The sequence below is a fragment of the Mustela nigripes genome, chromosome 2 (assembly GCF_022355385.1).
Source record: "Mustela nigripes isolate SB6536 chromosome 2, MUSNIG.SB6536, whole genome shotgun sequence".
NCBI classification, from domain to species: domain Eukaryota; kingdom Metazoa; phylum Chordata; class Mammalia; order Carnivora; family Mustelidae; genus Mustela; species Mustela nigripes.
The window spans coordinates 96785060-96808682 of NC_081558.1; the positions used below are offsets into that span (position 1 = coordinate 96785060).

The following is a 23623-nucleotide window of genomic DNA, read 5'->3' on the forward strand; positions in this document are numbered from 1 at the left end:
ATGGAGACTGCCATGTGTGTTTGCTCTCCATGTTGTACATGGCAGAGATGTTGTCCTCGATTATGCTCCTGTCTGTGCTGCAAGTTCCTCTTCACCTCAGAGCGGAACTGCACCTGCTTCCCCTGCCCTTACAAGGATGAGCGCAACTGCCAGTGCTGCCACTGCACCTGCTCCGAGAGCCCCAACTGCCACTGGTGCTGTTGCTCCTGGGCCAATGACCCCAACTGCAAGTGCTGCTGCACGGCCAGCAGCAACCTCCAGTGCTACTACTACGAGAGCCGCTGCTGCCGCAATGCCACCATCACATTCCACAAGGGCCGCCTCCGCAGCATCCGCACCTCGTGAGTGTCCAGAGCCCTGGGGTGCCCTCAGCCACCGAGGGCTCCCAAGGCCCCCTACCCCACCATTTCTCTATCCGAACAAAGGAGTTCAAGAATTTTGTAGCAATCAAGCGTGTCCTAAACAGCCAATAGCCACATCTAGCCCGGAGTTCCAAATCCACTTCCCACCCATCATGTAACGAGCACTGCGCTCTCTCACCTGCCCTAGATAGGAGGACCGGATACTTAGTGCATAAGCCACCTGCCAGGCACTGCACGTGTGACCCCAGACAACCTTCACCCCACACCTACCACGCCAGTGAGGAAACTGAGCCTTTGAAAGGTTAAGTTGCCCAGGATCACCTAACTAGTAAGATGCAGCTTGATTTTGAACCCAGACTCTGTGTCTTACCTTAAAAATGCTGTACTGCAAAGTGGAGAGTATAGCGTCTGCCGTGATTTGGTGGGTATGGGGATTAATGCATGTGCTTTGTCATATATTATGTGATATAGAAATATAAGTTGTCCTTTTCCTCCCTCCTTTGAACTTTTGATACCTTAACACTTATTGGAAAAGTTAACAACTTCCACAGGCCACTTTTGACCCTTATGTCCTTATAAGTACCCCAGACGGCCATCAACTCCTGCCAGGCTTCTCTTTCTATCTGGAAATCATGCAGCTTGGGGTCTCAGTTACTTGCATGGGGCATTAACCTTCTGTGTCAAGTACTGCATGTCCTCCTCTTGTTCTGATGGAGGCGGTCCTTTTATGTCACATTTGAGGGGAGTCTGGAGTAGCAAAGGCAGACTTCTTAGATGAGAAATGATCAAAGATCAGAACTATAAGATGGCAGCATTAGAGAGGCAGAAAATGAAAGGCAGATTTAAAGCTTTTCAAAGCTGGAAAAACAATTCTATGAGCAAAGATTCAGTGAATTCAAGAGAAAAATAGGATCCATTTTGCAGTTCAGCACTTGATAGATGCTTAACAAATGTTACTCTCCATTCATGGATCTCTCGTGGTCTATGCATGAGTAGAGAACCCAGGGGTCTTGGATATAAGTCCAAAAGTTCTCAGGTGCAGAAAGCAGCATCCACACTCCTCTCTCTTGACTCAACAGCCCCATCTGCATATCAGCAATGGAGGGTCACTGACCACATTTCAACAGAGGAGGGATGAGTTTTGTGCTTTGGGAAGATGCCTTAGGTCAGTAGCTCCCAAACTTTGCTTCACATTAGAATTCCCTGGGGATCTTTATAAGGGTCCTGACTTCAGGGTATCACCTGGTCTGGGGTATCACCTGAGCATCAGAATTTTAAAAGCTTCCAGGTGATACTAAAGAAAAGATGGCCTGGAGGGAATAGGAGGGAAGCTGGGAGACCTACCAGGTGACCCAGGTGGCTCTCAGGTACTAGAGGAATAGGCCTAAATTGGAAGGAGGGGGCTGTACAAAATAGGAGAGACCCGATATCTTGGCAAGAAGGCAAGGCTGCTGGGTTTGGTGGCTAGCTGGGCATGGAACCATGGGCACTGAGTGCCCAGGACCAAGCCTGAGGCTTTCAGAGGATGGTCAGAGATGCTACTGCAAGTGTCAGGAGGTGGGCTGTGGGTACACTGAGGTTTATCTTCCAACTGCCCTCTCTCCTGGTTTCTGAATCACTGCCTCCCTGTTCCTCATTGCCATTTCCTGCTCAGCACCTTGCTCATTCAGTCCCACTCATGTCTCGTGCAACTCTTTCTGACTTTCTCATTTCTTTCTTACTTCCTTTTTCATCTCCACCCCAGATCCCTGGGCTACCTGTTTCTCAGCCCTGGTCTCTCTCTCTTCCCCCACCATCACCCTCCCTCCCTCCTTCTTCCTGATTTCTCATGCTGTCTCCCTTGATATTACACCATGATTCTCAGAGTCCCACCTTCTTGAACTAGAGAAGGTCATCCAGCTACCATGTGTACGACTTACTGTACCTCCAGTGAGTCCATACAGGGCCCAGCACGAGACTGAGAAAGCAGAGAGGGAATGGAGCTAAGGACATTGAGAACAGCAGGCTTAGGACCCAGCATCCAAATCCCTGAGAGATGAGCTTCCAAAGGAGCCTGAGTGTCCACAAGAGGCACTCTCTGTCACCACAGGGCCAGTCCCCTCCAGTATGCTTGGGTAACAACTTTGACTACCTGGGCTCTAAGATATAGGTTCCTGGCTAAGGGATGGGAAAGTAGATAGGGGCATACAGGGACTGCAAGAAGCCAGAAGCAGAGAATAATGCATCCACAATGTCAAGATCAAAACCCAAATATCACTAATGTGAACAGAAGAGAAGAGACAGGAATAGTCACAAATTGTGTATCTGCTTCCATTTCCATCCTCACAGCCAACTTACTTATTTTCAGAAACTGCTTTTGCCCTGATTATAGCCTCTTAGAACACGCACTTGAATTTTATAAGTATGCTTGTACTTCATCCATGGTTCTTAGAATATATAAAATCAGCCTCAGCTATTAGACAAAGAATCAACACACACACAGTCACACACACAACAGTAAAAGAGCACACTTCTCCTGGACTTGACCATGGTTGTCCTCCACTGCGAACGTTAGTGGATAGTACCAGAAGGGAGTGATTGAAGTGGCTACATCCATAGAGTCCTTTCTAGGTAACAGCAGTTAAGCACTTTATTACGGATTACCTCATAGAGACTTTGTAAAATTCTCATGAAGGATGTAGGATTGTGAGCTTTGGGCTCTAGATAACGGAGGAGGAAACTGAGAATGGGAGAGGGAAAGAAACTCATCTCGAAAGTGCAGCTCTAAAGGCTGCACTCCACCAGGACCAATCCGCCCCTAGAGCCTTACCTATCAGTCTGCTGATTGGAACACACGGGTTTGAGGCTTGGCTCCAGGACAGAACTCCTGGTGTCCTGGGAAGGACACTTTACCCATCCATTTTAACACAAAAAAATAATGATGATGTCAGTGCCTGCCAAGCAACCCTCACCAAGAACACAGCTGTAGGCAGACAAGATTGGATTTACTGAGTCATTGCTGCAAGTGAGAACATATACCACGGTTAAGAGGGAAATGTCTCAGTATGAAGACCTCAGCAAGTTATTATGGGATTTAGCCTCGTTTTAGATGAGGAAGTGGGGGTAGAGCTCCTAGTGGATATCTGGATAAAAATCTTGTCTGCAAGATGGGAGGTAGACAGGCTGCCTAACATTGCAACTGGTGAAAAAGCAGCACCCTCCCACCAAAAAGGATAGGCCAGGTTTGGTCATTTTTGTGGCCTGGACAATATTCTTGTTTTGCCAGCACTCAAACAGGATGAAGCAGTCTTCTGCTTTGCTCCATCACAGTTTCAGAATGGCTTTGTGGGGTGTTGTTATTCTGTGATATTACCAATGGGCATATCACTCAGCCAACATCACCCCAACCCCAAGGCCCCGCTAGCACTGCCAGGCCAGTCTCTTCTGTTTTCTCCTGCTCAAAAATCACAATGTGCGGTTGTCTTCTACCTACTCTGTTCCAGGGGCTGCTTTCAAGCTTTGTGGGTATTAAATGTAATTTTGATCCCCTCCAGAAACTCTATAATGTGACTACTAATTTTATAGCGAGGAAAAAGGCAGAGAGGGGTTAATTAACTGACCTGAGGTTACCAAGCTAAAAGAATAGCCTGGGCAGGTTTAGAACTGGGGAGCCCTGGCATGGAGCCCTGGCCTGGAGCCCATGCTCCCCGCCTTCACACTGGCCTGCCTCACAGTGATCCACCCCCCATCCCAGTTCTTTTAGGGGCAGGAAACGGGGTGAGCTCTGGAGCCTGCCTCCTAAAGCCCTCCCCACATCTGCCTCTCCTTCCAGCTCCAAGACTGCACTGCGCATCGGGAGCAGCGACACCCAGGTGGACGAAGTGAAAACAACGCCCCCAAACAGCAACCTGGTGGAACATCTCTCATGCCCCATGTGCAGCCGGCTGCGCCTGCACTCGTTCATGCTGCCCTGCAACCATAGCCTGTGTGAGAAGTGCCTCCGACAGCTGCAAAAGCACGCCGAGGTCACCGAGAACTTCTTCATCCTCATCTGCCCTGTGTGCAACCGCTCGCACTGCATGCCCTACAGCCACAAGATGCAGCTGCCTGAGAACTACCTGCGCGGGCGCCTCACCAAGCGCTACATGCAGCAGCATGGCTACCTCAAGTGGCGCTTCGACCGCTCCTCTGGGCCCATCGTCTGCCAGGTCTGCCGCAACCGGCGCATCGCCTACAAGCGCTGCATCACCTGTCGGCTCAACCTGTGTAACGACTGCCTCAAGACCTTCCACTCAGATGTGGCCATGCAGGACCACATCTTTGTCGACACCAGCACTGAGGACCAGGACGAGAAGATCTGTATCCACCACCCGTCCAGCCGCATCATTGAGTACTGCCGCCACGACAACGAGCTGCTCTGCAACTTCTGCAAGACAGCTTTCCACAATGGCCATGACACCATCAGCCTCATCGATGCCTGCTCCGAGAGGGCCGCTGCACTCTTCAGCGCCATCGCCAAGTTCAAAGCAGGTACTGGTCCCCTTCCCTCTCCTGCACAGTAACTCCTAGTTCAGGAACTCTTGGGTAAAAGGGCTCTGGGAAGCTTGGGGAGTCTTCCCCCATCTAGTGGGGCAGCCCAAGCACTGAGAAACACTTTTCTAGGCTGCAAGGCACTGGCCTAGTGTGCACACCTGGCAACCACCAGCAGCCTCTGAACCAACCTGTGCCTTGGTTTTTCTCATCTGTAAAACAGGCATAGTAATAGTAATTCCTTTGGGTGGTAGTGAGGACCAAATGGGTTACTTATGTGTAGCATGCAAAAAAGTATCTGCCACATAATTAGCACAGAAAGATTCTATAATCTTGATTATAATCTTCATGACCTTGGACCTCAGTTCCTCCTTTGGAAAGTGATAAATTTGATCTTCTAGTATCTGTGATACGAGTATCTAGTATCTAAAGTGTTTTGTCACTAGAGTTGGATGTCTTTGGTATTTTCCCAATTTGCAGAAGGAAAGAATTAAGTCAATGTTGAAGTCTCACTAGCAGGCACCTGGGTGGCTCAGTGGGTTAAAGCCTCTGCCTTCGGCTCAGGTCATGGTCCCAGGGTCCTGGGATCCAGGCCCACATTGGGCTCCCTGCTTAGCAGGGAGCCCCCTTCCTCCTCTCTCTCGGACTGCCTCTCTGCCTACTTGTGATCTCTCTCTCTGTCAAATAAATAAATAAAATCTTTAAAAAAAAAAAAAAAAGAAATCTCACTAGCATGCATATTTCAGGAATACCTCCATTACTCAGTTGCTTCTTCTAGGAACTATTGTTTATCAATTGATATTTAGTCTGTCTTAGAACCACCACCAGGGAAGTGTTTATATTAAAGAAATTCTATGGGAGCCACAATGCCAAGCAAATGGGTAGCCCCTTGGTTTCCTAGTGGGTTTTCTTAAGGTAGACTCACTGCCTGGGCATAGCTGCATTCTCTAGGGCCTCAGCATAGGGAAGGGGCTGCTGCCTACTGTCTGCTGTAACCACAGGAAGCCTAGGTTTTTAACACAGGAGAAACCCAAGATAGTTTTCTGAGTCCAAGGCACCTAGAAGTCAGACAATGGAATTCAATTCAATGTAAGGGGATACCAGTACAAATTCCAGGGAGCCCAGCAATTGGAAGGGGACAGGGATCTATTTATCTATTTATCCATTTATACGTAGGTAAAGAATTTAGCCCTGTCCATCTTTGCTAAAGAAACTACCACCTCCCCCCCAGTTTTTTTAACCAGGGTTCAAACTTGCTCTTAAGAACTGAATTCACTGTTGGGGAAGGTGCCATAAATCTGCATTTTTTACAGATCTTCAGGTAATTCAAAAGCAGATGACCTGACAATACATTGAGAAACTCTGGGCCCTGGAGGGAAGATCAAGTTTGGGCCAATTGATTATATCTGTGGTGTTGACCCCAGCTGCACATGGGAACCCTCTGGGGAGCCTTGATAACAAGGACCAGCAACAGTGGGATCACCCAGGAGCCTGTTAGGCATGCAGCATCACACTGCACCCATAGCAATTTCATGGGAATCTGCATTTTTAAAAAATATCCTCAGAAGATCCCTTGGACTAGATTCTAAATGCAGCTACAAACTGCCTTTTCTGGATTCCTGAGCCCTGACTCAGGCCAATTCAGAATCTCAGCAAGTGAGGCCAAGAATAGAGTTTTCTTTAAAGTTTCCTAAGAAGATTCTGACGCTCACAGAGGGCTGAAAACCACTGTTGGAGCAACTAAGAACATAGACTTTGGAGTCAGACAAATAGAATTAGAGACAGGCCTTGGTTTCTCCCATTTACTTGCTTTGTGACACTGAACCAAAACTTAATCTCTCTGAACCTTAGTTTTCTCATCTGTAAATGGGAACAATATCTTCCTCATCGGAAGATAAGTGTTGTATATGATAATACAGGGATGTGACCCATAATATGTGTATCATATAGATCTGGTCCATAATAAATGTTTAATGAGCAATAGCTACTTTTAAGTGTACTGCCTGAAAAAGATGTTGATTTAACTGTGATCTAAGACCAGCTCTTGCAAAGCTGCCATATTTATAAGACCGGAGGAAGGGTGCTTCTGGCCTCCTCTTTCTTTTCTCCTGGTGCTGCCTCTTTCCTCCTCATCTAAGGAATTTTTATCCTACCTCTCAGGACTTTACATAAACTTAATCCCTAATAAAGCAAGGAATTCCCTATGCAGGTGTCTTTGGCAGTCAGTGAGTAACTACTGAATAGTAAATAGGATAGTATTTATTGAATAGTCAAAGAAATTCATGAATAATGTGGAATTTCAACTGCCAGTAAGCCACAGTAGGGTTTGAGTTGGGGAGAGCAGGGAGCACTTCTCAGCACCTCTGCAATCACCCTGATTGTTTCCTGTTCAGCCCCCATCTGCACTGCTTCTGAGCCAGTATGAGGGAGGAGGTGGGCAGAGGAAACAGCAGCTTCACAAAAGCGGCCAGAGAGTGTCATGTACCCCAAAGATGTTAGAAAATAGGGCAGACAGGCTTTCACTCAATAAATACCTCCCAAGCCCTTCTATACCCCTTAGTCATAGTGATAACCAAGACAGCCACAGTCCCTGTTCTCATGGTCCAGCAGGACTCCTGGATTTCTCTTACTCAAATGCACATTATTATTACAGTGGCTACCACTGAGAGAGGTCTAGCTTACTGTGTACCAAGGACTATGTTAAGAACAAGTACAAAAACTCTGGGGCACCCTACTCCTGAGTAAAATTTGGTGAGAATTATAGCCCATCAATTCACTACAAAGTTGACCATTCAGGGGAGGATCTTACCTTTAGACTAGGCCACAGAAGGTTGACACATCTTCACATAGTTGTCACTGCCTGATGCCTAAATCCCTGTAAAGCCAAAACAGGCGCTCATTTCACAGAGATGCGCTACATACTTTCTTTCAGAGAATCCTCTATACTATAGTATTATTGAATTTATGAGTGCCTTGAGCATCGGTGCCCTCTCATATTCATATATGTATCCCTAGTACTTTGGAAGGCATATGACCTCTAAGAGGTGTTTAGTAAATGTTTGTTGAATGACTGAGTGAATTTATAATCCAAAAACCACATAAGAGGATACAGGAGAAATTGGGGTTCTCCTTGAAGTGCAACAGTGGACTCTTTCTTGGAAGAAAATAGGGGGAAGGCAAGATAGAGAGCCCCCCTGATTTCCTATTGTTGTCTAGGGCTAGGTTTTTGGTGAATGAGGCAAGGCAGCATTTAGAAGAAGTCATCAAAAATTTAGTTCTTTCACACACAGAAAACTAGTCACTTTGTGACATCACCTCTTCTGAAGTCCCACGTGCTGATAAGTGAAGTCTGGTAAAAACTCATATCAAGGATGGCCTTGAATTGTCAGTTTCGACCCAGGGCTACAGAGACTACTATAGCTCTAACTGTGCCGGGAAAGAAAGGCTGTTATTCCTGAGGGAAGCATTAGACAAGGAGGCCAAGAGGGGATTCCTGAGGGAGGCCAGATGCACCTCATAAACCTGTTCTAGCCTATTTCAGTTCAACTATAAGTGCCTTCCCTCCCTCTCTGCCTGCTTCCATGGGGTCCAAGGGAATTCGCTCCAGTCTTCTACTGGCTTTGACATCTGGGGAGAGGAAAATTTTAACCAAAGTAACTAACCTGGTTGTTTTACAGTCCGCTATGAGATTGATAATGACCTAATGGAGTTCAACATTTTAAAAAACAGCTTTAAGGCCGACAAGGAGATGAAGCGAAAAGAGATCCGAAATGGATTTCTCAAGCTGCGCAGCATTCTACAGGAGAAGGAGAAGTCTATCATGGAGCAGATAGAGAATCTGGAGGTGTCCAGGCAGAAGGAGATTGAAAAATATGTATATGTAACAACCATGAAAGTGAGTGAAATGGATGGCCTGATTGCCTATTCTAAGGAAGCCCTAAAAGAGACAGGCCAGGTGGCGTTCCTGCAGTCGGCCAAAATTCTGGTGGACCAGATTGAAGATGGCATCCAGAGCACCTACAGGCCTGACCCACAGCTCCGGCTACACTCCTTGAACTGCATGCCCTTGGACTTTGCTGAGCTCTCCAGTGCCATTCACGAGCTCTTCCCCACAGGACCCAAGAAGGTATGCTCCTCAGGGGACTCCCTGCCCTCCCCCTATCCCATGCACTCAGAAATGATGATTGCCAGGAAGGTCACTTTCAGCACTCACAGCTTCGGCAACCAGCAGATATACCAACGAAGCTCCTCCTTGTTGTCCTTCAATGTCACCAACGGTGAGAAGGCCAAGATGGGTCTGGAAGCCTATGGGAGAGCCCAGTCTGCAGCACCCGCTAAACCCACAGATGGCCTCTATACCTACTGGAGTGCAGGGGCAGACAACCAGTCTGTGCAGAATAGCAGCAGCTTCCACAACTGGTACTCATTCAATGATGGTACTGTGAAGACCCCAGGCCCAATTGTAATCTACCAGACTCTGGTGTATCCTAGAGCTGCCAAGGTAAGAAAGGCTCTGGTCCCATGGGGAAGGCAGGGGAATGTGAGGTACAGAGTAGAGGTGGGTAGTCAGGAAAGGATGCACTTACCTCCTTGATCTCTAGGGTCCGGTCACTCTAATCTGTTCCTCTGGATTCTTCATGGTGAACCCACTGAAAGGGATAAGTTCCTAAAATCTTAAATACCTCAAGATTAGCTTAAACCAAACAATGTATTTAATTCATAGTCATTAATACATCTGAAAGCTCCAACCCCATATCAAGGGTAACCCAATTTGGGAACCAAAGTAATTTGAAGAAACTGCTTGGAGGGTGTTATATTTCCCAGGGGAAATCCTGTAATAGTAGAGAGAACGCAGAAAATCAAATTAGAAATACAGGCTCCATTATCTATCATCTGTGATTCCTCCAAAGTACTACCTTTCCTAAAGAAAGGCTCCATACTCTCCATGGTTCAGAAAGAATGGAAGGGTAAGTCCCAATAGAATTCCGATTCTTATACCTGAGATTCAGATTTCGGGGGTGTGAATCTCTCACAGAGCCCTACAACTGCTGTCATCTGACTTCAGGGAGCATGACTCCACCTTGACTCTCTTGGCCTAACATGGACAAATGACCTTTCCCTTAACATTCCTTTCAAGGGTTGCCTGGAAGGCTCAGTGGGTTAAAGCCTCTGTCTTCCACTCAGGTCAAGATCTCAGGGTCCTGGGATCAAGCCCCGCATTGGGCTCTCTGCTCAGCATGGAGCCTGCCTCCCCCTGGCCTCCCGTCTGCCTCTCTGCCTACTTGTGATTTCTGCCTGTCAAATAAATAAATAAAATCTTTAAAAACAAAACAAACAAAAAACACATTCCTTTCAAATCCAGTTGAACCTAAATTGAACTGTTTATAGAATGTGTTATTAAGATTCAGGTTGAGAAACAGATTAACTTGCAATTAGATACTTTATTAGAGCAAACCTTGCCTCTCTTAGGGTTCCCTAAAGGAAAATCTCCCAGGCCAGCCTATGGCCTGCTTTCATGTGGCAGAACCCATATTTTGCCCCCATAATCTGAGAACACTCCCAAAACCTTTGAGCATCCTTGAAGTCAAAACCATTGATTCTCAAACATTAATGTGCCCCTGGAGGTCTTGTTAAAATGCAGATTCTGTTTCAATGGGTCTCAGAGGGCCCTGAGATTTTGTGTTTCTAACAACCTTCCAGGTGTTGCCATTGCTGCCAGTCTGCAAACCACACTTTAATATCAAAGGTCTAAAAACAAGAAAATGAAAGCCAGACGCTGACCAAGATTTACTTTGCTATTCTCCTGAGACATCATAATCTATGTCTTAGAGTCTATAATTGCCAGCAAGAATGACCTTACGTTGCAAAGTAGAATATACCTTCCCACAGGCTCTCAGACACAGCAAAGTATATCTGCCCTTCACAGAAGAGATGCCTGTAACTGAGCAGGTGAACCTTCATTTCCAAATGATCCTAGATCAGCAAAGCCTGAAGTGTGTGTGACACTAGCTCAGTGATGGCCTTAGGTCTCTCCCTGTATCCTAGACTGTTTAGGAGATTGGCAGTTTCTTGCTCTGGAAAGGAAGAACTGGTGATGGTAGCTCCATACTTGGGCTTGGAAAACTGTCGTCATACCACATCACCAGTTAGTGGTCCCTGGATAAGCCCAAGAAAGGGACCTACACAGGAAAACCTAGTCAAGACACTGTCTGTCAAGGGAGGACACCTAAACCTACTGCCAAATAGTGGTATTTGATGTGAAGATACCATTGATCCCCATTAGGATTGTAGAATGGAGTTTACAGGGGAACCATAATGCTCAGTAATGCCCACATGAAATCTGTGTTGACTTCTCTCACAAATGATGGTTGAGAGTCCTCTTTAGGCTTTTGGCATAAAAACATTCTCAAAGTTTGTCTTATAACTTGTCAATATGCATCTGAAAAATCCTAAGGAGTTTTTTTTTTTTTTTCTAAAAACTCAATCTTATTTCTAGAAATCGTTCCCAGAGAAATGATTAAAATTTCAGATGAAGATTCATGCCCTAAAAGTCTTCACTGCATCATTATTTATTAGAGTGTAAAGTTAGAAACCACCTAAATGTTCAACTTTAGAAGGATTAAATCACTTACGGGATAGTTATTAAACTGGTGCTTTTTAAAGTTTTTCATAAGATAGGGAAATATGTAAAATATAAAAAGTGAAAGAAAGTAGGAATCAAAGCAATATAATCCAAACTATATGTATCTCTGTGTGTATGTTTCAAAATTGGAAAGAAATTAATTATTAACTGAACTTTAGAATTATAAGTGATATTTATTTTCATCCTTTATATTTTTTCTGTATTTTCCAAGTCTTTTACAATGAGTATGTTAGTTTTGGTAATCAGGAAAAAAGTTAATTTTTATTGATGAATTATATAAATTTATAAAAGATTTTGAAAGTATAAATATAAAAAATAACTATATATAGTCATAAAAATCTATGCACTTATGAGTAATTATAAATTAATTTTATAAACATAACATTTGAATTTATTAAAACTTAAAGAATGCAATATCTATTTAGAAATAGAAGCAGTATAAAATATTTATATGCCAGGCACAAACTGCTAGTTGTTAGTATATCCCTTTGCAAACATTGATATTTCATGTTTTGAGTGTGAACATATATTCTTCATGACTTGGGTAAGTCTTTTCACCTCTCTGGTACTCTACTTCCTTGTGGGTAAAACAGAGGGATGGAATAGATACATTTTTCATCTTCTAGTAGTCTGTGGTTCTATTAGAATTTGCTAAATGTAACCTTCCTGAGCCTCAATTGTGAAGTGGGATAATAAAATCTCCCTTCCAGGATGTTGTGAAGACTAGGTGAGTTAGGCAATGTCAGACACAGAATCTGATGTATAGAAGGTGTTCAATAAATGGGAGCTACCTTACTTAGCTGTGTCAGGAGACCAGTGGTCATCGCCATTTGACTGATGGTAACAGAACCCAGAGGAGCATTCTTCTGTTCTTTAAATACATCACAAGCTTCAGGTCAGGCCCTATCAAGCAGCCTTTCAAGACTGTTGCACATAGCTAGGCCAAAACCCTCAGCAGCTGGAGGAGATGGGGTCAGCTTGAACTCATCTCACTGATAGTTAATGACACAAATCTTTATGGGAAAGAAAGCTGAATGGTGTATATTAGTATCACACACACATGTTCATTGTTTCATAGGTTTACTGGACATGCCCAACAGAAGACGTGGACTCCTTTGAGATGGAATTTTATGAACTCATTACTACTCCTCCTAATAATGTGCGGACAGAGCTTTGTGGGCAAATTCGGGATATAATGCAGCAGAGTCTGGAGCTGCACAACTTGACCCCCAACACTGAGTATCTGTTTAAAGTTAGAGCCATCAATGACAATGGTCCTGGGCAATGGAGTGACATCTGCAAGGTACTGTGCACATTTTTTCTAAGACATACTATCTTTACCAGCTCTGATGCAGCTCTGTTAGGATGATCACAAGATCACAGAACCTACTGTGTGGCTTCCCCCTCTAATCCCAGAAAACTTGTTAACTCAGGTGAAAGAGAAGGCTGCTGGCCTCAACCAACTTGGCAAATGAGGCCTGAAAATTGTTAGTTCAGTTAGATTAAAAAAACATTTGGGCCAGGCGGTCTTTTAGGATGTAGAGATTCAGAAGAAAGTAAGATATAATCCTTGCCTTCAAGGACCTCAAGGTCTATTAAACAGATAATTGTGGCATAAGAAGGACAAAAAGAGAGCTCATTATTAGCCCTGGTGGTGACTCAGAGCAATTGTACAGTACCAAATTCAACAAACATAAATACAGGACGCATACAAAAAATAATTTTAGTATAAATGTGTCTCATGCAATATTCTGGACATAGCTATAGTAAAAATTTTTATTTACTGTTTATCTGAAAGTCAAGGAATAGCCACTGAGCATGGTCTCCCAAAAGGAAGGGACAGGATTATTCCTATCTTCTTTGTGATGTAAGGCTGACTCTTCTTTATATCCCCAGGGGATATACATTCATGAGTATAATTTTACTGATACTCAAAGAAGAAAAGGAAGAAAAATATCAAGACTTCCCAGAGCTATCTTACTGTATAACCATGATGATGTTCTTTGGGATAAGATTAGTATGGCTTAATCAGGGATTCTTTAGAGGAAAGATAGTCCATTCATTTCAGCATTTGACAAGGGAAATTATGGTACAGAGTGGAGTCTCATGAGACCACTTCCAGCCAGGACATACATCTGATCCCCACGGGACCTGACAAGGAACTGATTGCTTGTTCCTCTCCCTTCCTCTCTCTGTCTCTCTGTCTCTGTCTGTCCTCCCTCTGCCCACCCTTCTATGTCTGCTTCTGTCTGAATCTGTACCACTTTCAGCTAGTTTGTAGTATCTCCTCCCCTAAATTCAGCTTGCTTGTAGTTTTGAATTGTCTCGGCCCAATTTCTGGCCCAATTGTCTCGGCCCAGATTGTGTGTGACCAACACAATCTGACTAGCAATGCTTCCTTTGTCTCGGGGCCAATGTTTGCAATAGAGAATCTGATTGGTTGCTACCTCAATCTGATTGGTTGGGGACGCAGGGGGAGGGGCAGGATTATGCTGTTGGCCAGTATACCAGTAGTAAATCTGCTGAAGGTGGAGGCTCTCTAGTCCCTCCGGACTGACTCTGGGGTCAGTCCTCTCGTGCACTCCTTCCTGCTCCCACAGAGGTCAGACACTCCCCTGGGAAGGAAGTGGGATGAGAAAGTCAGTCATGCTTGCTGCTCCTCTTGCTCTACCCCCACCAGATCCCCTGTCAGGCAGGTGCCTCAGAGCCCAATATTTGTTGCCACCCTTCTCTCCCAAGCATGGAACACCCATAGCTGCTACCATAATTTGCAGTATGTCCTTTGGACTATGGATTTTTCCTTCCTCTAATTCCCACCGCTGTCTAATATTTTAGGAATACCTCAAAAATGTCTTGCCCATGAAGGGCACTCAATGCTGTTACAATTTTTTTTTCCCCTGTATCTCCTGTCATTTTTCCATGCTAGGGTCAAGGACAGGGGTTGAGAGACTGAAATGTGTTGGCCCTTTTTAGGTAGATGTTTTGTCCTTCATCTTGAGCTCCAAACCCTGAAAATAAACTTCATGTCTAACTCATCTCTCTTTCTCCCACAATGCTTACCACAGCACTGTGCGTATCGCAGGTTCTTAATGGTTATTGAATGAATACATGACTGAAAATATGACCAAACAAATGAATATATGAATGAATGTCTAAATTAAAGAGTGAAGAAATAAAATTAATAATTACAAAGTACCATAAGAAGCCTGAAAGCTAAGTGTTTTATGCAATCAGTCAAGAAATAACATTCCCCCTAAAATTGTGTTTATGCGATTAATTTGTACTCCCTATATGGGAAAGAAACTCATTCCAGTTTCTTTGCTTTTTAACACAATTTCTAAATGAGCAGAGCACTAATTAATGAGGTTTTCTGGAAGCTTCATTTTTATCTGACTCGCAAAGCTGCAATATAGATTTTTCCTTCAAAAGTAATTCTTCCTCCCTCTTTGTGATTATATTAGCATTCTAGGGGAAACACTGGCTTCCTTAACATTTGTCATGATTTGCATAAGTAAAGGCTTCAATAGCAAATGAAAATAAGATGGTGTGTTTGAATGACATTTATAAAGCTTCATAAAAGTAATGACTTCAGTTCTTTCCTATAAAATCGAAATACTTTTCCTTTGGCACTGGTTCTATGCAGGTATTCCTGAAAGGTTTCATTTAAAATGCTGTAATGAGGTAGCCGAATCATTTCTTATCCAAAATACAATATTTCCATCATCTGTACTTTTGAAAAGGAAGTGAAATAACACCTTTCATATTTGATTTTCATAGTCTGTGACTTGCTGATTTTAAGGGATTTTATTGGAAGTATAATACATGAAGCATGAAAATTAACTTGAATGCTTTTTAAAGGTCCCATTTATTGAAGGCTGACTCGATGTCAGACCCTGTCTATTATCACTGATCTACCAACCACTGGGGGTGGGGAGTTATTGCCTCTATTTTACAGATAAGGAAACTGAGTCTCAGGAAGGAAAGTGTCTGCCCTCATGTAAATTGAAGGAGGAGTTGAATGGGAACCTAGGTTTCATCCAAGCTGGAGTTCTTTGTCCTCTGCTCCACAGTCAGATTCAGCTAAGTCTGGGCTAGGGGGGCCCCACCCTGGGGACAAGGCATCCCATGCTGGGAGAATGTTGTTGTCCAAGCCAACAACAGTGAGAATGGGACTTTTTTTTTTTTTTTTTTTTTTTGAGAGGCGAGATTGGGCATTGCCTGTCCTGGTGTGCCTAGCCTCAACTCCACTAGGCTATAAGTCCCAGGATGGCAGGTGTCCTGCTGGTCTTTCTCACTCCTCTTGGCACACAGCCCTCTACCTCTAACATCCAAGAGCCTAACTGATAGTTTTGAAGGAATGGAGAAATGTGTTTTTTAGACAAGTCATGTATCTTTTAGCCTGTTTCTCCTCCTGCTCTTCCTCTGGTCCCCAGGGTCCCTCCTGACCACCAACCCCATTTCATTTCTGAAAAGAGCCTCTTTACTATGTCTCCCTCTGACTTCAAATCTCTGCTAACTTCCAGGAAGGCTTCCCATGACAAATCGAACTTTCCATCTATGCATTGGTTTCCTATTACCACCGTAACAAATCAGCATCTTAAACTATGCATATTTACCTATTATCTTATATTGGAGAATGGAGCTCCAAAATGGGTATCACTGAGTAAAATCAAGCTGTGAGCAAGGCTGTGTTTCTTCTGGAGACTCTGGAAGTCTATTCTCTTGCGTTTTCCAGCTGCTAGCAGCGGCCCACATTCCTGGGCTCATGGCCCCTTTCTGCATTTTCCAAACTGGAAACATCAGGCTGAGTCCTTCTCACACACACACACTTCTCATACCTTCTCACACTCCCTGGCTCTCTTCTGCCCCTCTCTTCCAACTCAAAGAACTCATAATTACACTGGAACCACTTGATGATTCAGTATATTCTCTGTCTTAAAACCAGCTGACGAGGAAACTTAATTCCCCTTTGCTGTGCAACATAACATGTTCCCAGGTTCCCGCGATCATGATGTGGGCATCTTTGGGGACCATTACTCTGTCTGTCACAGTCTGTAAACCAGATGTCCCCTGTTATATCAAAGTTGGAAGTAAAAATTCAGGCCCAACAATTGTCACAAACTGCTACTGTTCAGGGGCTTTCCTGATAGCTCTTTAGGAAATGCTCCCACCCTTGCCCCCAGTCATCCTCTCAAATTCCTTCTCCATCTGTACTGGGAGCCACCCCTGGTGTGTCTCCCATGTGCTCAGGAGCCCTGCCAGCTGCTACAAGTTGGTACAGTGCTGCTCCCTTCCTGCCCAGGCTGGAACTCCAAGCACAGAGCCAGGCTGCCCAGCCTTCTGGGGATCTTACTTTGTGGTTTTACCTCAGTACCTACATCAGACCTTCTGTCTAGGCTGATAGCCGCATCTTCAGGAGGTGGGGTTGCAGGCCAGTCAAAGGGATCAACACTATCCCACTCTCAGAAATAACTGCCCAAAACCTACCACACACCATACACATACTCATAGTGGCTTCCTGCCCTGAAATGAAATAAAAATGGGCTTGCACTCTATCTCCTTAGAATTGGTTCTTTGCCATGAGCTCCTCAATCTTCATGCAAATAGAACCCTATTAGTCTCTTCCTACTTGCTCAGCAGATAGACTTGAGCCCTGGAGTGAGAATAATTTAGGTCAAGCCAGACCTATTATTTTTAACCTCATACACAGCAGGTTCAGTTAATCATACACTTCAGTTCATGATCCATTTTCAACATTGGTTTATGCAAGGCCCTTTTCTTGTCTCTGTATGTATTCCTTTTTGTGGCCATTCCTTCCCAGACATCCATTCCAAAACTGTTTATGTGGATCTTGTTGCTTTTATCAGTTCTTACATGGTGTGTACTCTTTTGAATGTGTTGGTAATTTGTACAAACAGTATTGGGCCACAAAGCTTACTTTGTTTCTTACCTCTTATCCATGAACACTGGGTTTTTATGCTCTAGCCCTGTCGTTATGCACACTCAGCCCCATGTTCCTGATGCTGTCTTCTTTGGGCACCACATTCCTGTCCACTCTGTCAGGATGGACACTCAGGTGACCTCCTATAGTGCTGCAGTGAAGAGCCTTTTCCCCAACACTTTGTGGGCAGGATGGAGGTGTGAGAAATTCTCTGGAACATTGTATTTGTTGGCTAGAGCTGCCATACCAGAATGCTACAAATTTGGTTGGCTTAAACAACAGAAATGTATTTTCTCACAGTTCTGGAAGCCAGAAATCCCAAATCATATTGTTGGCCAGTCTGGTTTTCTCAGAGACCTCTCTCCTTGGCTTGCAGACACCTGCCTTTTTCCTGTGTCCTCACATGGCCTTTTCTCTGTGTAGAACACCTCTAGCAGATCCCTGTGTATCCAAATCTCCTACTTTTATAAGGACACCAGTCCTTTTATAAGGATCAGGGCCCTCCCTAATGACCCCATTTCAACTTAATCTCTTCTTTTTTTTTTTTTTTTTTTTTTCCGGAAAAAGGGCACATTTTATTAATCCTCAAGTTCCTTAGCAGATTAATAATAAAAGTTTCGTATAGTTATCAATAAGTCCAACTGCTGGGCCCAAAGAAAATGCTAATTATTTTAAGGTGAGTTAGCTTCTTTTTCATCTGATTCATCATCCATAACCTGTTCTACACCCTCTACTTCCGGAATATAAAACTGCAGCATGTTCTGAATTCCATTTTTAAGAGTAATGATTGAACTGGGGCAGCTGGTACAAGAACCTTGGAGTTTGAGGTGTACGATGCCATCTTCAAAGCCTTTATAGATCACATCTCCTCCGTCTTCCTGCACAGTTGGCCGTATTCTAGTATCTAACAATTCCTTAATCATTGCCACAACTTCATCATCTTCTTCAGATCCTGCTTCTCCTGAAGATGTTTCCTCAGTAACTAAGGGTAAGCCAGAAGCAAAGAAATCCATGATTGTTGCATAAATATCTGGTTTCAGTAAATTCCAGTCTAACTCTTCACTTTCCTTTGTGACAGTGATGAAATCTGGTCCAAAAAAGACACTTTTTACTCCTTCAATTCTAAATAACTGCCTAGCCAGAGGGGAGCGAAATGCTGCAGCTTGTGTGGGAAAATCCATGGTCCTTGTCTCAAGAACTGGTTTTCCTGGGATAAACTTTAAACTGTTGGGATTTGGAGTATCTTGTATTTGAATAAACATGTGTCTCACTGTGTTACATAAGGTTGCAGGCAGTGGGAAAAGTGGTTTATGTACAAACTGATGCAGAAGCTGTTTCTTAATGGTGTATGGATTCATCATAGGACAGAATCGCCTACGCAGCCCCGCAGCAGCAACCGCCCAACTTAATCTCTTCTTTAAAGGTCCTCTCTGCATCAAAAACAAATGATGTGCTGTATGGTGACTAACACAACACAATAAATAAATAAACAAATAAATAAATAAATAAAGGTCCTCCCTCCAAATACTGTTTACCCTTACACAACACAGGTTTGAACTGTGTGGGTCCACTTATACACTGATTTTTTACTGTGCAGGACGTATTTTCCCTTCCTTATGATGTCTTAATAACATTTCCTTGCTCTATCTTTATTATAAGAATATAGTATATAATAAATATTAAAAATATGTGTCAGTTGAACTTTTATGTTATCAGTAAGGCTTCTGGTCAGCAGTAGGCTACTAGTAGTTAAGTTTTGGGGCACTAAAAAGTTATACATGGATTTTCAACTGTGCAGGGGGTCACCACCCTTAACCCCTGCATAGTTCAAAGGTCAACTGTATAGGCACATGCTGAAGTACTAGGGATAGGGCTTCGAGGTATAAATTTTGGGAGGACACAATTCAGCCCTTATCAGATATATACTATGAGTGAAATTGCTGGGTTGTAGAGTACGTGCATACTTGATGTCAGTAGATGCATGTATGGGTCCATATGGAATGAACAAGGACCCTCATAACCTAGGGCCCAAATTCATTGTGGGCACGATCCAGCTTTCTATTATTTTGCTAATCCAATAGGTACAAAGTGCTGTCTCCTTATTGTTTGAAATTTCATTTCATATACTTGTTAGTTTTCAGGATTTCCTCTTCTCTAAATAGCCTGAAAAATATCCTTTGCCCATTTTTCTATTGCATTTTTCGTTTTCTAGGTGATTTGCAGGGTGTCCCGATATAGTCCAGATAATGGTTTTAGACATTGTTAATATCTTCTCCATTCTGACATTTGTCTATTAACTTTGCTCACAGTGTATTTCATGAAACAGCAGAAAATTTCCATTTTGATATGATCAAACTCATCAATTATTTTTCCTTCTGGTTTGACCTTTTGAAGTTTTGTTTAAGAAAGTCCTTCCATAGGCTTAGATCACAAAGATAATCTCCCACATAATTCCTTTATTAACTTCAGTTTTACCTGGCAAATTTAGAGCTTTCATCCATCCAGAGCTCATCCGTGTAGTACTGCATAGGGATGCACTACTTTTGACCATTTAGTGAGCCACTTTTCCCAATAGCATCCACCAAGCAATATCTTCTTCATTCGTATATGGTAAAGGTATCACTACCATCTTACATTAAAGTGACATATATGTAGGGGTCTGTCTCTGAGCTCTCTACAGCCTCCTGTAGAGAGGAGGCTGTCTATTTCTATATCAATACCACACTGGTTTATTGTTTAACCTCAGCTTTGTGCTCTGACTTGATGAACTGCTAAGGTAAGTCTGCCCATTACCCTTCTTTCTTAAGGTTTATTTAAATAATCATAAAAATTTGTTCCTTCATATAAATTTTGGAGTAAGTAAATTGAATTCCTGAAAAAAAAAAGAAAAAAAAGACGAACATCCAGAACAGAATTTGATTAAGAAGGCATTGAATCTCTAAATTAATTTGGAGTCATTTGATATTTTTGTAATAGGTCTGACATTTATTCAAATCATCTTCAATGTGCTTCACTTGGGCTTTTAAATTCTTCTCATAGAGGTATTATATGTTCCTGGTTAAACTAAATAGTTTGCAGACTTTTGTAGATATTATGAATATTATCTTATATTTGATTATATTTTCTAATGTATTGCTGGTTTAAAATAAAAACTACTGGTGTTTAGGCATTAATCTTGATTCCAGCAATCTTTTTAAAAAGATTTTGTTTATTTGAGATAGAGATAGAGTGAGTGAGAAAGAGAGCACGAGGGGTCAGGGGCAGAGGGAGAAGGAGAAGCAGTCTTCCCACTGACAGGGAGACTGATGTGGGACTCTATTCCAAGACCCTGGGATCATGAGCCAGGCCAAAAGCAGATGCTTAATTGACTAAGCTGCCCAGGTGTCCCAGATTCCAGCAATCTTGATAAACTTCTTTATTATTCTGAGAGTTTATCAGCTGATTTTGCTTGTTTTTCTAGGCTATGACCTATCATTTATGAATAATGATAGTTATAGCTTTATCTTACAATCCTTGAACATCTATGCCTTTTCTTTCCCTATACTTTTGGCTAGGGGCATGAGTCCTACAGAAAATACAAAATGAAATACTTGGTATCATTGTCTTATTCCTGATCTTAATGCTTCTCCATTGAACTGCGATGATTTTGTATTTAGCTTTGGTAGTATAATTCTCATTAAGGAAATTTCTTTCTACTTCTAAATTTCTGAGAGCTGTACAATCTTATGCCTTTTTTGTATTGTTTGAGACAATCATATGACTCTTCTCCTTTAGGCCTTAATGAAATGAATTACACTGATTCTCTGGTGTTAAGCTTGACTTGCGTTCATAGAATAAACCCTGTGTGATCATGATGTGATTATTTAACATATTTGGTTTTAGTTAGCTCATATTTTATTTTGAATTATTGTACCTATGGTCATAAGTGAACTGGACCTATAATATTTTGCTTATATTGTTTTTATCTGGCTTCAGAAACAATAGTTTATTAGCTTATAAAATGAGGTAGGCAACTTTTGCTCTTTTCCTGTTTTCTTAACAACTCTTCCCTAAAAGTTTGTTAGAATTCATTTGGAAAACCATCCGAGCATTTGGGCAGGGAAGAGGATGTCAACTGCCATTTCAAATTCTTTAGTATCTCAAGGTCTGTTCTCTATTTCTTTTGTCCTGTTTCATCTGATCCATTTGTTCATAAACATGCCCCAATCCTCACTGCCCCACTCACACACCACACATGATCTTTCTCTCTGGAGACCCTGATTACTTTATAGCAGAATTCAAATCCCCTATGTTTCATGAGTCAATTCCCAACCCCACCACAACCCTGTTATCCCTTCATTATCACCCCTGATAGTTTGATGTGTATATCTTACACTATATCCACTATCTTTACCAAAGCTGTCTCTCTGCATTATCTCCATCTTTATCCAGCGATGGGCAACCTAGTGTTATGCATGTAATATGATCTTTACCTTGTATGAAGCCCTGTTTTCTTTAAAATTAAAAAAATTTGGTAAAAGTAAATGGCATAATGATAATAACTGTCCATTTCTTTTTTTGCCCTTTCCTTTTGAATGCAAATATAAAAAGTTAAAAGCTTTGCATATAGGGACATTGTACAAACACCACTCTTCACCACCCAAACTGTATCCCTACCCCATCTGCCCTGTGAGTCCTGATCTATCTAGATAGAGCCCACTGATCCAGTGGGTTATCCCTCATCCCTGGATCTCAGCCTCACTTCCTAAATGCCTCTACAGTAAATGTGTACTGGGAAGGAACAGGAATGCTGCCAGACCAGAAGCCTGGAGAAACCCAGCACCTTCAAGGTAAAGCAGGGAGAGCCACTGTAGGCTGAGTTGGTTAGATCTGTAGGACACTTGCCCAGCACAGTCTGCTCTTTCCAGATAGCTCTGACAGTTCATGGCAATCAAAGACAGTGTAAAGCATCAGAGAGAGGCAATTGGCAGATTTACAAATTGTGGTTCTATTCACCTTTCATCCACTTCTCTGAGAACCTTCTCTTTACCTTAACCAGTGTTGGGGTTACAGAGGTGAAAGACTTATCATCACCTCTACAACACAGTCAAGTCGTTCAGTCTGTTAAGAGTCTGAATTAATGGAATTTACAAATTATAACAGCTATGACAGAAGGAATTTTCAGGGACTGAGGGGACACTCTGGAGGACTGCTCTATGAAGAAGCCCACCTGAAGTCACAGCACTCAGTTAAATGCGGTGCCTTAAAGGAAGTAGAAACCGGTCTCCAAAATCCCAGTCTCGCCACATATTAGGAGTATGACTTTAGAAAAATGAAAAGCTACCTGGTCCTCCTAAGCCTCAGTGTCCTCATTCATACAAGGGGGTCAGCGGCACCTGCTTCATGTGGCCATCATGAGGAGTTAATGAGATAATGTGTGAGGGTCTGGTACGTGGTACTGGCCGAGCTCCTGGAAGCTACTATTTTCCCTGTGGCTGGTGTCATGGCTCTTTGCTTCTCATTGCAGGTAGTAACCCCAGATGGGCGTGGGAAGAACCGAGCTAAGTGGGGTCTGCTGAAGAACATCCAGACTGCCCTCCAGAAGCGCTTCTGAGCCCTCTACGAGCAAGCAGCAACCTCAGCGATGCACACCCACCCAACACACACATATTTTTCTTACCACATTCTTCAGTGAGGTTGCAGATGATGTTCCCAGGACCTCTGAGTCTTCTAAGACCTAATAAAAGGAAAAGCCTGATGTCATGGCTCACTGTTTGTTCACTATTTTGGAATCAAGACGTAAAACATTCAGCAAGTCTGTCACCTCCATTAGCTCAGGACTAAGCCTAGGCTTAGAATTCTGTGGTGTTTTATATATGGCAGCCACAGGCCTCTGGGTAGTAAAAAGGGCACCCTCTTTGCAGTCAGGCCCTCTGGGTGAGCATCCTGACCCAAATCTAACTAGCTTTTGGTGTTTGGGCAAGTCACTGATTGAGGGGGAGCTCCTTACCTCACCATGTAGTCTATTTCAACAGTAAGCTGCCGATGTTGTTAGAATGCTCTCCCAACTACAGAGCCTGAACTTGCCTTCCCATAGCTTTATCCCATGGTCTGAGGTCTGCCTCTGAGCCATAAAGAATGAGAGCACTCCCTCCTCTCTACACTGCTGCTGGTCCCTACAACAAAGGA

At 43.2% G+C, this 23623-nt stretch overlaps 2 protein-coding genes across 2 annotated transcripts; one reads left to right on the plus strand and one right to left on the minus strand.

The window, feature by feature from the left end:
- TRIM42 (tripartite motif containing 42) lies at positions 1-23048 on the plus strand. The gene is made up of 5 exons (XM_059387991.1): positions 1-341; positions 4174-4871; positions 8549-9372; positions 12593-12817; positions 22962-23048. Exons 1-5 carry the CDS (start codon positions 1-3, stop codon positions 23046-23048), a joined length of 2175 nt encoding a protein of 724 aa, XP_059243974.1.
- Positions 18036-18851, minus strand: LOC132010002 (NFU1 iron-sulfur cluster scaffold homolog, mitochondrial-like). Its single transcript, XM_059387990.1, has one exon. It carries the CDS (start codon positions 18814-18816, stop codon positions 18127-18129), a length of 690 nt encoding a protein of 229 aa, XP_059243973.1. The 5' UTR covers positions 18817-18851; the 3' UTR covers positions 18036-18126.
- Positions 23049-23623: the final 575 nt, after the last annotated feature.

Excerpts from the sequence above, each read along its gene's own strand:
- TRIM42 (XM_059387991.1), top strand. The coding sequence starts at position 1 with ATGGAGACTGCCATGTGTGTTTGCTCTCCATGTTGTACATGGCAGAGA. Across the intron at positions 342-4,173 it reads CTCCGCAGCATCCGCACCTC|CTCCAAGACTGCACTGCGCA; the intron begins GTGAGTGTCCAG and ends CTCTCCTTCCAG. Across the intron at positions 12,818-22,961 it reads AATGGAGTGACATCTGCAAG|GTAGTAACCCCAGATGGGCG; the intron begins GTACTGTGCACA and ends TTCTCATTGCAG.
- LOC132010002 (XM_059387990.1), bottom strand. The coding sequence starts at position 18,816 with ATGATGAATCCATACACCATTAAGAAACAGCTTCTGCATCAGTTTGTA.